This window comes from Poromitra crassiceps, assembly GCF_964638095.1.
Source record: "Poromitra crassiceps genome assembly, chromosome: 9".
Taxonomy (NCBI): domain Eukaryota; kingdom Metazoa; phylum Chordata; class Actinopteri; order Beryciformes; family Melamphaidae; genus Poromitra; species Poromitra crassiceps.
This window is the reverse complement of record NC_139630.1, coordinates 48,874,584-48,888,526: the sequence shown is the minus strand read 5'-3', so window position 1 is coordinate 48,888,526 and position 13,943 is coordinate 48,874,584. Positions and strand designations below refer to the sequence as shown.

Here is a 13,943-nt window from a genome sequence, read left to right as displayed (position 1 = left end):
AGAGAGAGTGAGAGAGCTAGATGAGAGCAGCATAGGACACACACATCTCGTGGGGCTCCCTCCCTCCAGGGCGTCTTGTGTGAAAGACTTTGTGTTAAGAGGCATGGAGGGCAAACATATGGTGTGATGTAGTATTGATGGCGCACCGGTGCCCGGGGGGGTCGGGGGGTGTCGGGGGCGGTGTGGCGTAACAACACCCCTGCAGAGATTTTCATAGTATATAAAAGTCAACGCTGATGCTGCTCAGTTTCTAGTCGGCTGCGGTCATTAAAGATTTAAAGGCGAGAGCGAACGGGCGAGAGAGATATGAGGGCGGTGGGGGAATACAGCGGGGAGAAAATGGTGTGTGTGTGTGTGGGGGGGGGGGGGGGGGGGGGCAAAGCAGCAGATGGAGAGAAAAATGTGGAGAGACAGAGTTGTGGGGGGAGGAGAGGTGGGGGGGGGGGGTGAATGGCCATGGGAGGCGGACGGATGGAGAGATCAATGGGCCAAAAAAAAGGGATAATGAGATGGAGAAAAGAACCACAAATAATGAATCAAACAGTCAAAAATACACAAAGTGTGTGTGTGTGTGTGTGTGTGTGTGTGTGTGTGTGTGTGTGTGTGTGTGTGTGTGTGTGTGTGTGAAAGAGAGAGAGAAAAAGAGGGAAGTGGTGGGAGTTGTTACACGGCACTTTAACACACCCTTCACAGGGCAAGGGTCAAGCCCATGGATTGTGTGTGTGCGTGTGTGTGTGTGTGTGTGTGTGTGTGTGTGTGTGTGTGTGAATAGTTGTGTCTGCTCCAATAGGCAATGCGTCTGAATGGTCCTTTGTTGGACCTGACTCTCTATAGATATGCAACTGATATGCAGTCAGCCAGAGGGGATGTATCCTGTGAGCGTGTGTGTGTGTGTGCGCGCGCGCGTTCGTGTGTGAGTGCGTGTGCGTGCGCGTGTGTGTGTTCAATTTGAGTGTAATAATCGCCCCCATTGAATTTATACCCCCATTACAAAGACCTGCAGGCAGCTTTGTAGCAGCAGTAGGCTCACAGTGACTAACAGCATTTAAAAAGCTCTCATTGCTCATGCATTGATCATGCCGGGCCGCTCTGCTCTGCTCTCTGTTCCCCCTCCATCACCCTCCTGGGATCAGCCTGCTCTGAGCCGGTGACTCAGTGCGATGGAGTGAATCACTTACCGAGCCCCTGTCTGCTAAAACACTGATTTGGGATCAGATAACCCCACGACAAGTCTAACCGCAGCAATTAGGAACTTTAACGTCCCAGGGGAGCGTCTGGCATCAACGCCAGGCAAACTGACCTTTCTGTGCCCCAACGCCGGCGAGGGGTCCTCCCTTTCCCCGTCCCCCTTCTTGTCCTTCTTCAGCGTCCGCACGTAGGACACTCTCCTCCTCACGCTCCCGTCCCGCTCCGCAGCGTTATTTGGCACCGGCGACGACACCCGCTTGGCCCTGGTTTGCGGTTTGGGGCCGGTTTGGGCGGGACGTCCCGAGGCCAGGGGTGCAGCAGGTGCGCCCCTGCGGCCCCTCTCCAGGTAGACGTGCACGCACACGCAGGCGGCGGCGAGCAGGAAGCACGCGCGCAGCAGCAGTCCCCCGGTGAGCTGCTGGTGCTTCATGGTTTGCCTCCTGGTCTCTCCCTCTGGGCTCGCCTCAGTCCATCTCACTCAGGCTTCTCTTCTAGCCCATTCTTCCTCTCCTTGTCAAAGCTTCTCTTGTCCTCTCTTTCCCTTCAGGTCCAAAGTCCAGCATTTCACCAAGAGGGCCCGGTTAATGAGACAAGGAGACGTCCGCTCCTATTCCAACATGCGTGTGTGTGTGCATCTCTGTGGATGTGGATGTCAGTGTGTGTGTGTGTGCATGAGGCTCTGCACACGGAGTCAAAAGAACAGTGCGTGCCACGGCCGCCCTCATTGAAAACTTTGGGAACTCCTCAGAAGTCTCCCAAGTCTTTCATCTGCTCTCTCTCTCTCTCTCTCTCTCACACACACACAGAAACACACACACCCCTCTCTCCCTCTGCCCCCTCCCCCAGTTTGCCTCGCCCGCCCCGCTGGATCTCACATTACTGTGTAACTCTAGATATGGGCAGGGCCTACAATCCAATTCAAACTTTATTTCAGACACAAGCGCAGGTCCATATAAAAAACAAGACAAGACATAAAATACATAAAAAATGCATTATAAATGCAAAGACAACACTAAAATAAATACAAGGCATCATAAAACATAGAGGCTCTTTCTCCAATGTCGCCACAAAGGAGAATAAAACCTGGTGTTGCTTAACACCTACAGATGCACCGCTGGCTGTCACCCACTCCCAGCCTCTGTGAGCCCTCTCCCTCACACAGAACAGAGAGAGAGAGAGAGAGAGAGAGCGAGCGAGAGAGCCTCTCTCTCACAGAACAGAGAGAGAGAGAGAGAGAGAGAGAGAGCGAGAGAGCCTCTCTCTCACAGAACAGAGAGAGAGAGAGAGAGAGAGAGAGCGAGAGAGCCTCTCTCTCACAGAACAGAGAGAGAGAGAGAGCGAGAGAGCATCTCTCTCAGAGAACAGAGAGAGAGAGAGAGAGAGAGAGAGCGAGAGAGCCTCTCTCTCACAGAACAGAGAGAGAGAGAGAGAGAGAGCGAGAGAGCCTCTCTCTCACAGAACAGAGAGAGAGAGAGAGCGAGAGAGCCTCTCTCTCACAGAACAGAGAGAGAGAGAGAGAGAGAGAGAGAGCGAGAGAGCCTCTCTCTCACAGAACAGAGAGAGAGAGAGAGAGAGAGAGAGAGCGAGAGCCTCTCTCTCACAGAACAGAGAGAGAGAGCGAGAGAGCCTCTCTCTCACAGAACAGAGAGAGAGAGAGAGAGCGAGAGAGCCTCTCTCTCACAGAACAGAGAGAGAGAGAGAGAGAGGGTGGGGGTATTGCATTCATTCTGCCAGTGAAAGAAAGGATGGAGAAAACTATACAGTAGTGCAGAATAGGGATGTAACGATAATCGGTTTTAATGATAACCGTGATAAAATTTCTTATGATAACCATACCGTTTCAAATTTTCATTATCATTAAAACCGGGGTACCGTGATTACCGTGGTACTGTGATTACAGTGCTTTGAAAAACTTGGTAAATACTGTCCATCATCAACCAAAGTTAGCAACAGTCTCCCAGATGCAAACGTGCAGCCTTGGAGAAATGATTTCAGTGAGTGTGTCAATCCTTTTTGGGTCTGAGTTTTCAATATAAAACTTTGGAAAATGATTTCAGTGAGTCTCTCAGTACTTTTTGAAAAATTTCAGCAATTTTTTACAAATACCGTGATAATACGATAACCGTGATAATTTTGATCACGATAATCGCGATGTGAAATTTTCATACCGTTACATCTCTAGTGCAGAACAGAAAAAGGAGGTGCTAATTTGTGTGCTCACGTTATGTGTAATATAGCTTATTTGTTTTCCTTGACACCATAAAATCTGTTGATAAACACAGGTTGACACACATGCTGGTGTGTCAGTCAGCCATGGGTGTCAACAGATAGACCTTTTTAGCCTCTGACTGATAAGTGCCCTTTTTACAAAACATTCCGCGGCCGACATTACTGTGTTTCAGAGGCTGTAGTAGACTAATTTTTAAAGGTATAGTTTAGATACTGGTAGCATATGAAACTAGAAGATCCAAGGCATTCATTGGTATCAAGCATGTCATGCTACCTTGTAAAGTATGACCTATTAATTAGGGTTTGTCTGATGGTTGTGTGGTTACTGCTGGCTGTACAACAAATTGCCCCTCCAGGATAATAAAGATAACCTTGAACCTTGAAGCATCTGATATGAAGACGGAGGAAGTCCAAAGAAGCAAGCAACAAACCCTGATGATAATGTTACTGCCTGTGAACTTCTCACCACAGGAAGATTCTTTTTCAAGTTGGACACAGAAGCTCAGATGAGAATAACATTAAATGCTAACAGATGAAAATTCTGCCTGAAGAGGACAGCGTAGATGTAACTCAAAAGTAATTGTTCCACAGAAATGTATAATCAAAATAGTGCAAATATGTAATCTCTGAAACTACTAGCCTACTACTTCACCGGCCTGACATGATTAGAACTTCATGCTGGCTATATGCAAAAAACAAACACAACCTTTTTTTTTTTTAATCCAGGGCAGGTTCAGCTAGATTAGAAGACATAAGAATACTCGTATTAGTATGTTGGTGTTTCTCTAACAGTGGGACAAATCAGGAGGAGGCCTTGGTCAGCAGTAAGCAGGCCGGTCTGCTGGTTGGATGATAAGAGATAACACACCTTTCACTTATTAATTTATTGCAATTCACAATTAATTAACCTGCTGGCTGACAACTCTCCTAGAGTGAACACTATATATAACGCTGTGACAGAGTGATCACTGTATATATAACGCTGTGACAGAGTGATCACTGTATATATAACGCTGTGACAGAGTGATCACTGTATATACACTGTGACAGAGTGAACACTGTATATATAACGCTGTGGAAAAATAAGGAGGGAAACTGCATTGTACAACAGGGGTGAGTACTCTGCTTCCTTCATGCTGTACATGAAAGTGTAATCTGACTTTATTATGCTGAAGATCGTGTTAGGTCTGTCTATCACATATTTAATTACAGACAAAAGAAAGAAAGACAGAAAGTAAGTTAGGCTCAATTTTGCCAATGGAAAACTGACATGGCCATTTTCAAAGGGTCCCCCTTGACCTCTCACCTCAAGATATCTGAATGAGAATGGCTTCGATGGGTACCCACGACTCTCCCCTTTATGCCCAATTTATGCTAATCCCATGCAGTTTTTGCATGCAGTATGTGTGTGATGTTTTATTATATTTCAATATTTCTGCATACTGCAGTCTGTAAACAGTCTTGGAATTGCATAAATTGGGTATGACTGGGAAAGCTGAGACTCTTGTGGATTCAGTGAGCCCAATTGTATTCATGTGTGTTGATGTTAGTCCCTATAGTAGCCATTTGACTGTAGTGAAACTTGACCTCACTGTATAAAATGATGTATTTTTTTGTTACGACTTTGTCTGTCTTACAGTTTTCTGTATGTATATTAAGTTCATGTACATCTGTGGTCTTTATTGCCATAGTAAATTAAATGTTCTTATGTGTAAATTGGAAGAAGGGGGCACTTCAGGCGTGGTCACCCACCACACTGTCTTAATCCGGGACGGGTCTATATGTAACTTTATTTTATATAAATAATTATGAGAGAGGTGCATTTTTTTCACTTGAGCACAATGCCCCCCAAAATGTCACAATGTGCACGTGACTGGTGTCAGCGGTGGGGAAAATACTCAAATCCTTTCATTAAAAGTAGCAATACCATAATGGAAAAAAAAACTTTAATTAATAGATCTGTATTCCAACACCAACGTCATGACTCTTGAAGAATTCCCTATGGGGGATTCTCTATTCTATTCATCACTGACGCCCTCCTCTCATCATCTCAGGAGGAGCGTCATTATATCATGGAGTCATATGCCAAAATTAATTTGTTTGTTGTATTTAACTTATTAGTCTCTCATTATTGAAAAAGTATTAGCAGTAAAATGTTTTAAAAGTACTGATTCTGCAGAATGCTACCTTTCAGAGTGCTGTAGGTCTGCTGGTTAGACAATAACATCTTTAATTTATTAATTTATTACAATTCACAATTAATTAACCTGCTGAGTGACAACTCTCCCAGAGTGAACACTATAGTGCAGTAAAAAGTACATTCCCCTACCTGTTGCTCCTCTGCATCGGCCCAAAAATTGCATTGTGAATCAATCATCATATTGCTGTGTTGTAGGTGACACTAGTTCCCCCTAACTGTAAGCTCTCCCAAACTGAAAAAGTCACTTATTGTGATGGAACCAGGGGAGATTGTGTTAAAATTTGCAGACTGAGGCTCGGGCATTGTGGTTTGAATCAGTGTTTGTTTGCACATTGTGGGAAAACATCCTAATGGATTATGTGAGTGTCAAGGTACAGTTAATGTTTTCCTAGAATGTGCCAAATATAAGACAGAAAGGGAAACATTTTATAAAAGTTTGTCAGACCTAGGAGTTTTATCATTTTTCTCTTAAATCTTTCTTTGGCCATAAGAACCACCAGCTGACCATGAAAGCAGTTTTGCAGTTCCTGCATGATTCAGAGTTGTATCCGAGAATAGGACGTGTGTTTGAGTTAGTTTTATCCTTGTCCTGCGGAGGGCAGTAATACGCCTACACTACCGGAAACTTGAACGAAGAAGAAGAATGTCACGTGTTTCGCACGCAAGTGTATTACTTCCTGATTTTTTTCCTTTCAAAAGTCTACAGTTTACAACTTTAACTGACTAACAGAAGACTGTAGCATATATATGGGTGATACTTGATATAAACTGCAGCTGTTTGCTTCTAAGAGGAGGAAGAAGAAAGAAGAAGCTACTTTCATCATGGACTCAGTCAGATGAACGTTTAGCTGACGCTAACGTTAGCTGTGAAGCTAATGGGCTGAAGTTGGCTAACGCTAGCTAGTACAAAGTTTGTCAGTACGCTAACCGCAAATAGTTGAGGAGGAAACGTTGCTGTCACTGTGACAGGATGTCTAAATTCCAGACGCTGAGAGCGGTGGTGAAGCAGCGACTAACTACGGCTGTTGAAGAGATATTTGTGCTGTTTGAAAGAATGATAGCAGAATACGAGGAGGAGGCTACTCATTCAAAACAGCAGATCGACCGTCGACAAAAGCTGCTGGACGCTCGTTTAAATCCTAAAACGCGTTTACACAGAGCAGGTTGGTGACATTTTGTTTCAGATTACTCACATGTGTCTCAATAACTGCAATAGAGAGGCAAAGTGGAGCGTCACTTCCTGCTTCAGCACTGTACCAGAGATTTTCATCAGCCATTTATTTTCCCATACATTTCGTAAAATGCTTATGAAATAGTTTTACTTCGTCGAACCAAACGGTTCAGCTAAACGCTATAATCGGGAGAGACCATAGAACATTTCACTCGGACCAAAACTTAAAAAAACAACATCGAATTTTTCTTTTCTTTAAACCCGCATTTTTCTTACGTTTTGGTCCCAGTGAAATGTTATGCAGTCTCTCCTGTTTCTAAATATATCTGTACCGTTTGGTTTGAACCAGTAAAACTATTTTTATAAGCATTTTACGAAATGTGTATGGGAAAATATTATGGCGGATGAAAATCTCTGGTACAGTGCTGCTGAAGCAGGAAGTAGGCGATCACTTTGCCTCTATTACTGTCTCAAAGCTTTGCTTATATAAATCGTGATGTGCAATATCTGACTTATTAGGCTATAGCCTTGCTTACAATTATTTTGGTTTACATATAGCCTACTTAGTACATGCATCGCATCCCCCCCAATACATATTTATAATGGTTACTCTACATCTCACTTATTGTAGGCTATATAATAAATGTGCCTTTTGATCGCTGTCCTTGTTTGTTTTAGCTTGTATGCATTGCATACCATTTCTTTTTGTTTTGTACATTGAGAGAGAAACGTATCCTGGAGTCAAATTCCTTGGATGTCTCTACATGCTTGGCCAATAAAGCTGATTCTGATTCAGTTTATGGTATTCCTGTTGTGAGCAAATGCAAAGCAGGGCAGACCATGCGTGTCGCCATCGCAGTGGACGACTAGATATCGTCTTAGATTTTGGATATGGTGATATGGCATAAGTGTATTTTCCTGGTTTTAAAGGCTGGATTTCAATAAAGTGATGTAATTTTCTGAACTTAGGCTACCAGACTGTTCTAGCTGTTCTGTCATTTGCCTTTTAATACCCATTTAGTCTGTCCACATTAAACTGATTATTAGAATTGGCCAAGTACAATCGGGGAGGAAATGGCAGAAGAAGGGGGGAAAAAATAAATTTGTCCATATCTCCTCCTAGTCCTATGTGGCTTTGACTTACAACTCAACATTTAGCACACTTTGTATAAAATACTGAGCTATAGCCTAGGCCAGTGTTCCTTGAGGGGGTTCCAGGGGGTCCCCAGCAAAACGAGAATAATTTATTTTCACTATAATTCCATCCATTCCCTTGTCTTCGTTTCTGTAGCAGATGTTTTTTTTTACGCTTTGGAGTTGCTAGCCCCATGCCCAGCCTTCCACCATTTCTGGCTTCTGGTGTGTTTTGGAGTTGACTTGTTTTAGTCCCCTCTCCTAGCCTATTGTCTTCCAGGTAACCGGTTACAGTCTCATACCAGGTGAGACCAGACATGCTACTGTGTAATAAAAGCTGCACCCAGTAGATACAGTGTAGTACCTAGTGCAAGCATTTCATACCAGCAGTGCGAGACAATTCCATCCATAAGTAACACTGTTTTGGTCATGGTTTAAGAAAAAAATAGACAGGATTTGTATGGTCATGAAAAACATGGAAAAGTCGTGGGAATTTCAAATACGATTTACAGGCCCTGGAAAAGTTATGGAAAAACGTTTTTTTTGTGTGTGTAAGTTTTGGAAATATAGCTTAAGTTGTGATCCCTATGGATCTCATTAAAATTATGAAGTAATGGTAACAAGTTTAGGTAGACTTGCATTCACAGTTTTCCTTAATGTATGTCTGTATTTCAGCCATACCACCATGCGACCTGTTGGACTGTATAGAAGAGGTTCCCCCTGAGCAGCAGGAGTGGAGCTCCAGTCTGGACCAGGAGGACCCAGAGCCCCCACACATTAAAGAGGAACAGGAGGAACGCTGGACCCGTCAGGAAGGATTGCAGCTTCAGGAGGACCCAGAGCCCCAATGCATTAACGAAGAACACTGGACCAGCCAGGAGAGAGAGCAGCTCCAGGAGGACTCAGAGGCAGAGCCCCCACAGATTAAAGAGGAACAGGAGGAACGCTGGGCCAGTCAGGAGCGATTGCAGCTTCAGGAGGACCCAGAGCCCCAATGTATTAACGAGGAACAGGAGGAACTCTGGACCAGTCAGGAGAGAGAGCAGCTCCAGGAGGACTCAGAGCCCCCACAGATGAAAGAGGAACAGGAGGAACTCTGGAACAGTCAGGAGAGAGAGCAGCTTCAAGAGCTGGAGGAGGCTGATATCACAGAGTTCCCATTCATTCCTGTCCCTGTGGTGAGCGAAGATGTTAAAGAGAAACCTCAGTCCTCACAGCTTCATCGAAGACAAACTGAGGAGAACAGAGAGGCAGAGCCTCTAGCCAGCAGCTCAACTGAACAGATGAAAACAGACGCTGATGGAGAGGACTGTGGAGTATCAGATCCAGCCAGGAACTTAGATCCAGCTGGTCATTTACAACCAACTGCTGGCAAGACTTCACACTTTTCTGAACCTGAGACTGAAGACAGTGATGATGATAGGATGGAAACTGGTGAACCTCAGTCAGGTTTATACTTACAGAAACACAATGAATTTGTTGGGAGGAAACAATATTTTATTTGCCCAGTTTGTGGTAAAAGAGTTGACTACAGGATACATCTGTTGAGACACATGAGAGTCCACACAGGAGAGAAGCCATTTAAGTGTGCAGTCTGTGGTGAAGGTTTTAGTCTAAATGGAAACTTGAAGAGACACATGAGAGTCCACACAGGAGAGAAACCATTTAAATGCTCACTCTGTTTGAAAAGTTTTAGTCAAAATACAAGCTTGAAGAAACACATGGTAGTCCACACAAGAGAGATGCCATTTCAATGCTCAGTCTGTGGCAAAAGTTTTTGTCAGCAACACATGTTGAAGAGAGTCATGAGAGTATACACAGGAGAGAAGCCACTTCACTGACTTTGACAATGATTCCCCTTCAGAAACCACTAAATCAGTTCTTATATATAAACAAATTATAAATCTGAACCCCTTGTTTTGCTCCAATCTATTAAACATGTTGATGATATTGCAGAGCAGTAAGAGACATGAATTATCAGGCCTGCCAAAGCAGATGTGTGAGAAAGTAAGGATCTTTGGCTGGAGAAAAGCACAGCTGCTCATGGTTTCAAGTGATGGAAATTAAGAAATGCCTGGCTTGACTGAGCATCCTGACATAGTTTAATACGAGAAAACACAGGATAATAAGGCCATTAGAGTCACTTGTTAATCTCTGATTTGATTTAGTTCTCTACTGCCCCCCTCTGGATTGAACTGGGCAATTAATGCTTCGTCTTCTTTCACCCTTTGGATTTAAATCAAGACTAGGGCCAGCTGACTTCTCCCTGCTGCTCTTGTTCTCTCTGCCCATCTCCCTCGCTCTCTCTCACACATACTCTCATTTGTCTCCCTAATTATAATTCATTAATTTCTTTCTGCCTCTCTCTCTCTCTCTCCCCCCCCTCTTGCAAGCAAGCAATAAATCAGACCCAGAATCACTTTTATTACAAATACTATAAATATCCAGGAATTTGTCTATTTTGGAGCAGACACATGGCAACTAACATTTGTTCAAGAGACTGCAAGATTAACAGTAGACTATTCATAGTATTCCCATGATGTCATATGGATTTGCTATCAATATGGTGCCAATATAGACAGTTCATTGGCTGTGGCTGTCGTTTGATTATCACCTGTTAGATGAACGATTTGTCATTCATTTTTCATAACAGTTTAGTTTGTGATATCCGAGAGACTATGAGTAATATGTTTATTTTGTATAAAGATAAAAGGTCTGTTGATTTATGGTATGAACGAAAGGGCCTATCGTCTCATAAAAGACTTACTGTGTTGAGCCCTATGTGAAGTTTGATTTGGACAGATGAAAAAGGTCCCTGTGTGCCCAGTGATGCTCTGGAACTCTTCTCTTAGCACTAGAGACTGGCAGGTTTAAGAAGAAGATAGCCTTTGTTTACTTTGTGATTTATGTGAAATTGAAAACGAGATTCATTTTCTGTTCTATTGTACTGCATATGATGATGCAAGGGAGGTACTCTTCAGTAAAATGTCCTTTATGTTGACTTTTTTGAGTTGGATGATTATGAAAAACTTGAGTTGTGTTTTGGAACCTTCTTTATAGGAAATGTTATCTGCCAGGCCTGGGATGTAATGATCTGTTTTGTTGTTTCAGGAAAATGTTGACTTGTGATTTAGTTGTACCACTATAGCGCTGGCTCATGTTGTATTCATTGTATATTTTGTATTTTGTCTTGTAAGCCCATGTGAACTGGGCACTGCCAAAAGTGCATGGCACAATGAATAAACAACCAATCAATCAATCATATTTATTCATTAGCTTCATATAGGCACCTTGGGGTTTCCCTCATAGTCTAATACAATTGGTTTCAGAAAGTTTGGAAAATTACAGAAACATATTTGAATGTAAATTTAGTATACTTTTTGTGTGATTATTAACTTTTCCTGACACTGAACTGTATTGATTTGGTAAATTCCATGTGGGTGCATAGATGCCAGTTTACATGTAGATAAGACAATCTCTACTGCCACCAAGTGGTCAGTCATGAGCACATGCCACTCCGATATAGATTGGATAGAAATATGCTGTGTGTGTGTGTGAATGCTCAATGTGAAGTAGGTCAACTGGTCATAAAGTTGATCAAACTAATGGGAAGAAATGATAAAATAACGCTCCATGAAACAATGACTGGAGATTCAGAGAGAGGAGAATTACATCCAGCAGGAGGAGTCACGCCAAAGCAAAAGTTAAACCAATAATTTATTACCCAAAACTAAGGACTAAACAACACAAACGACTACAAACCAAAAGAAAAAAAAGGTGCACACAGGTGAGGAGGGAGAGAGGCACACTGAATGATGTTCTGCAGGTTTTAAAGGCCAAGGAGGCCCAGGTGCACCCAATCAGCCTAATGACCCCAACCACCAGGCTCCTGCAAGACAGGGCCAGGAGAGTGGGAGGGTCATCACAAGGTGTGTGACACCCTTGTAGCTCTTAAAGTTGGATCATGCGCGTGACTTGTGAAGTTATAAAGAGGATTTATGTTGTAGCCTTTCCAGGTGGAACAGGGGATTCCTTCTCTCTCTCTCTCTCTCTCTCTCTCTCTCTCTCTCCCCCTCTCTGTCAGTGGCATCGCACATGTGGCAATGATTTGTCAGGATTTGGCCAAAACTTGTGTTAAGATAAGTCCTGTCCTCTCTCCCCTCATCTCCTCCCCCCTCTCCCCTCATCTCCTCCTCTCCTCTCCCCTCATCTCCTGCTCTCTCCTCCTCTCCCTTCCTCTCCTCTCTCCTCCTCTCCTCTCATTTGCTCCTCTCCTCTCATCTTGATTGAGTACAAGGCCAGAATAAAGTACATGCTTGACTCACTGACCCCTCTACAGTTAGCATAGGGAAGTCAGCACAAATCAATGAGAGGTCACGCAGAGGCCCACTGTTTGTTCAAGAGATTCAACAAATACTGTAGTGTATTTCCCTAATTGGCACTGAGCTACTGTATGATAACGAAATGATGTGTTACTTTTTTCTTTTCTTTTTGTTTGTGTCATTACAACTGTAACAACGCAATGTTCAGGGAACACCACAGAATTAGCTCATGTCAAAAAAAGGTACACAGTCCTAGATTAGGTACAATATTTAGGTGCAATATCTACAGTAGATAGATTGGGTCCATTTCTCACACATTGAGTTCAGTGGTACCAGAACAACTGATCTATACTATGAGCCCAGCTGGCTCGGAGTCACACGAGGACTGAAGTTGATGTTGGGGGGAAAACCATGTTAGAGGCTGATGGGAGAAAAGGAAAGGTAAGCTGAGCCTCCTGAGAATAGGTAAGGAGGGGAAAGAGGTGACAGGTGGGGCGACCCAACAATGAACACCTCAACCACAAGAGGTAAAGTGTAAACCTGTCATCAGCTCATGCAAAGAGTGCGAGTGTGTGATTATAGGATATAAAAGGATGTAATTAGATTGACAGATTAGAAATGTCCTTTAGAGGTTTGGTTGAGATAGGAGCAAAATGCGCACAGGGAATTACTTTCGTTATCTCACAAACAGCAGGTGTTCTGATATGTAGGCCTATAGGTTTGACAACAACAAGTGGCACTAGGCTAAAGTAGTGTCCTCTAGAGAGAGAGTGGCGTCAGCGGAGGACCAAAATGCGAGACTCATTAGCCAATGAACAGCCAGGAATGGGTCTCGTGCTACTTTTGCATGCTAAAATAAAGCTGATAATGTACAATTTGATTTAAAAAAAAAAACTTTCAAAGTACAACACAAACTGTCCATTTTGCTGCAACTCAACAGTGCTGCTTAATCCAGGACCTTACTTCCTGGAACTCTTGAGAGTAAAAAACTGGTCCATTGGAGTGAATGGAGATGTCGCGACTCTTCTATACGGCTCTGGGCTAAAGTAGAGTGGAATGGGTTAGTCCGCATGGTCATTACTGTAATGGCTTGTTCTAACCAGAGACTGAACATTGAAACTCGTCAAGGGTCTATTGGTGTCAACGTGTGCTACTGTGGGAAATGGACAGTTGTGATAGGGGCAGGTGAAGGTGAGAGCGTGTTTGCTTTGGGTCGGGGCCATTGTCGGGGCCCAAAATACCACATGTGCAGATGCACACAGCCATGGCCATGGCTCCCTGTTTGCAACCCACTGTCAACAGCATGTGACAGAGCGATCATTATCCAGCTAAATCTGACATGTGATCATCATGTTTAACGACACTGAATCTAATCAGTAACCTGCCATCAGTCAGCTGGCTTGAATACCTCAAAGCTTGATGGGTTAAAGTTGATACCTGTAGCATCTGTGTGACTGGCCATTGAGTCAGGCCTCGCTCACAGAGTTGGCAGGCAGCCGCTCCTCTCTCTGCCCAGAGGGTTTTCATATAGTGCACTTCCCTGGCTGATTCCGACTCGGCCCAGTTGTGCTCCTCCACTCAGGTGTCTTCCATCAGTAGCTAATGAATGGAGCTCCATGGTGCTGAACATGTGTTGACTCATTTTGGCCACTAATTAGCCATTTTTGCCCATAGTTGGCCCTAAATAACCAACAATCTG

General features: G+C 43.7%; 2 protein-coding genes across 3 annotated transcripts in view; one reads left to right on the top strand and one right to left on the bottom strand.

Moving 5' to 3' along the window:
* Nucleotides 1–1,789, bottom strand: part of mettl24 (methyltransferase like 24) — a 41,796-nt gene extending 40,007 nt beyond the window's left edge. For both annotated transcript variants that reach the window (XM_083642763.1, XM_083642764.1), the window contains exon 1: nt 1,301–1,789. In XM_083642763.1, coding sequence (XP_083498889.1) covers nt 1,301–1,618 — 318 coding nt within the window. In that variant the 5' untranslated portion in view covers nt 1,619–1,789. The remainder of the gene's footprint in view (nt 1–1,300) is intronic.
* A 4,839-nt stretch (nt 1,790–6,628) lies between these two features.
* Nucleotides 6,629–11,116, top strand: LOC310782707 (uncharacterized protein). The gene is made up of 2 exons (XM_083643435.1): nt 6,629–6,780; nt 8,598–11,116. Exons 1-2 carry the CDS (start codon nt 6,672–6,674, stop codon nt 9,761–9,763), a joined length of 1,275 nt encoding a protein of 424 aa, XP_083499561.1. The 5' UTR covers nt 6,629–6,671; the 3' UTR covers nt 9,764–11,116.
* Nucleotides 11,117–13,943: the final 2,827 nt, after the last annotated feature.

Coding starts and splice junctions, on each gene's coding strand:
- LOC310782707 (XM_083643435.1), top strand. CDS start 6,672: ATGATAGCAGAATACGAGGAGGAGGCTACTCATTCAAAACAGCAGATC. Junction 6,781..8,597: donor AACGCGTTTACACAGAGCAG/GTTGGTGACATT, acceptor TCTGTATTTCAG/CCATACCACCATGCGACCTG.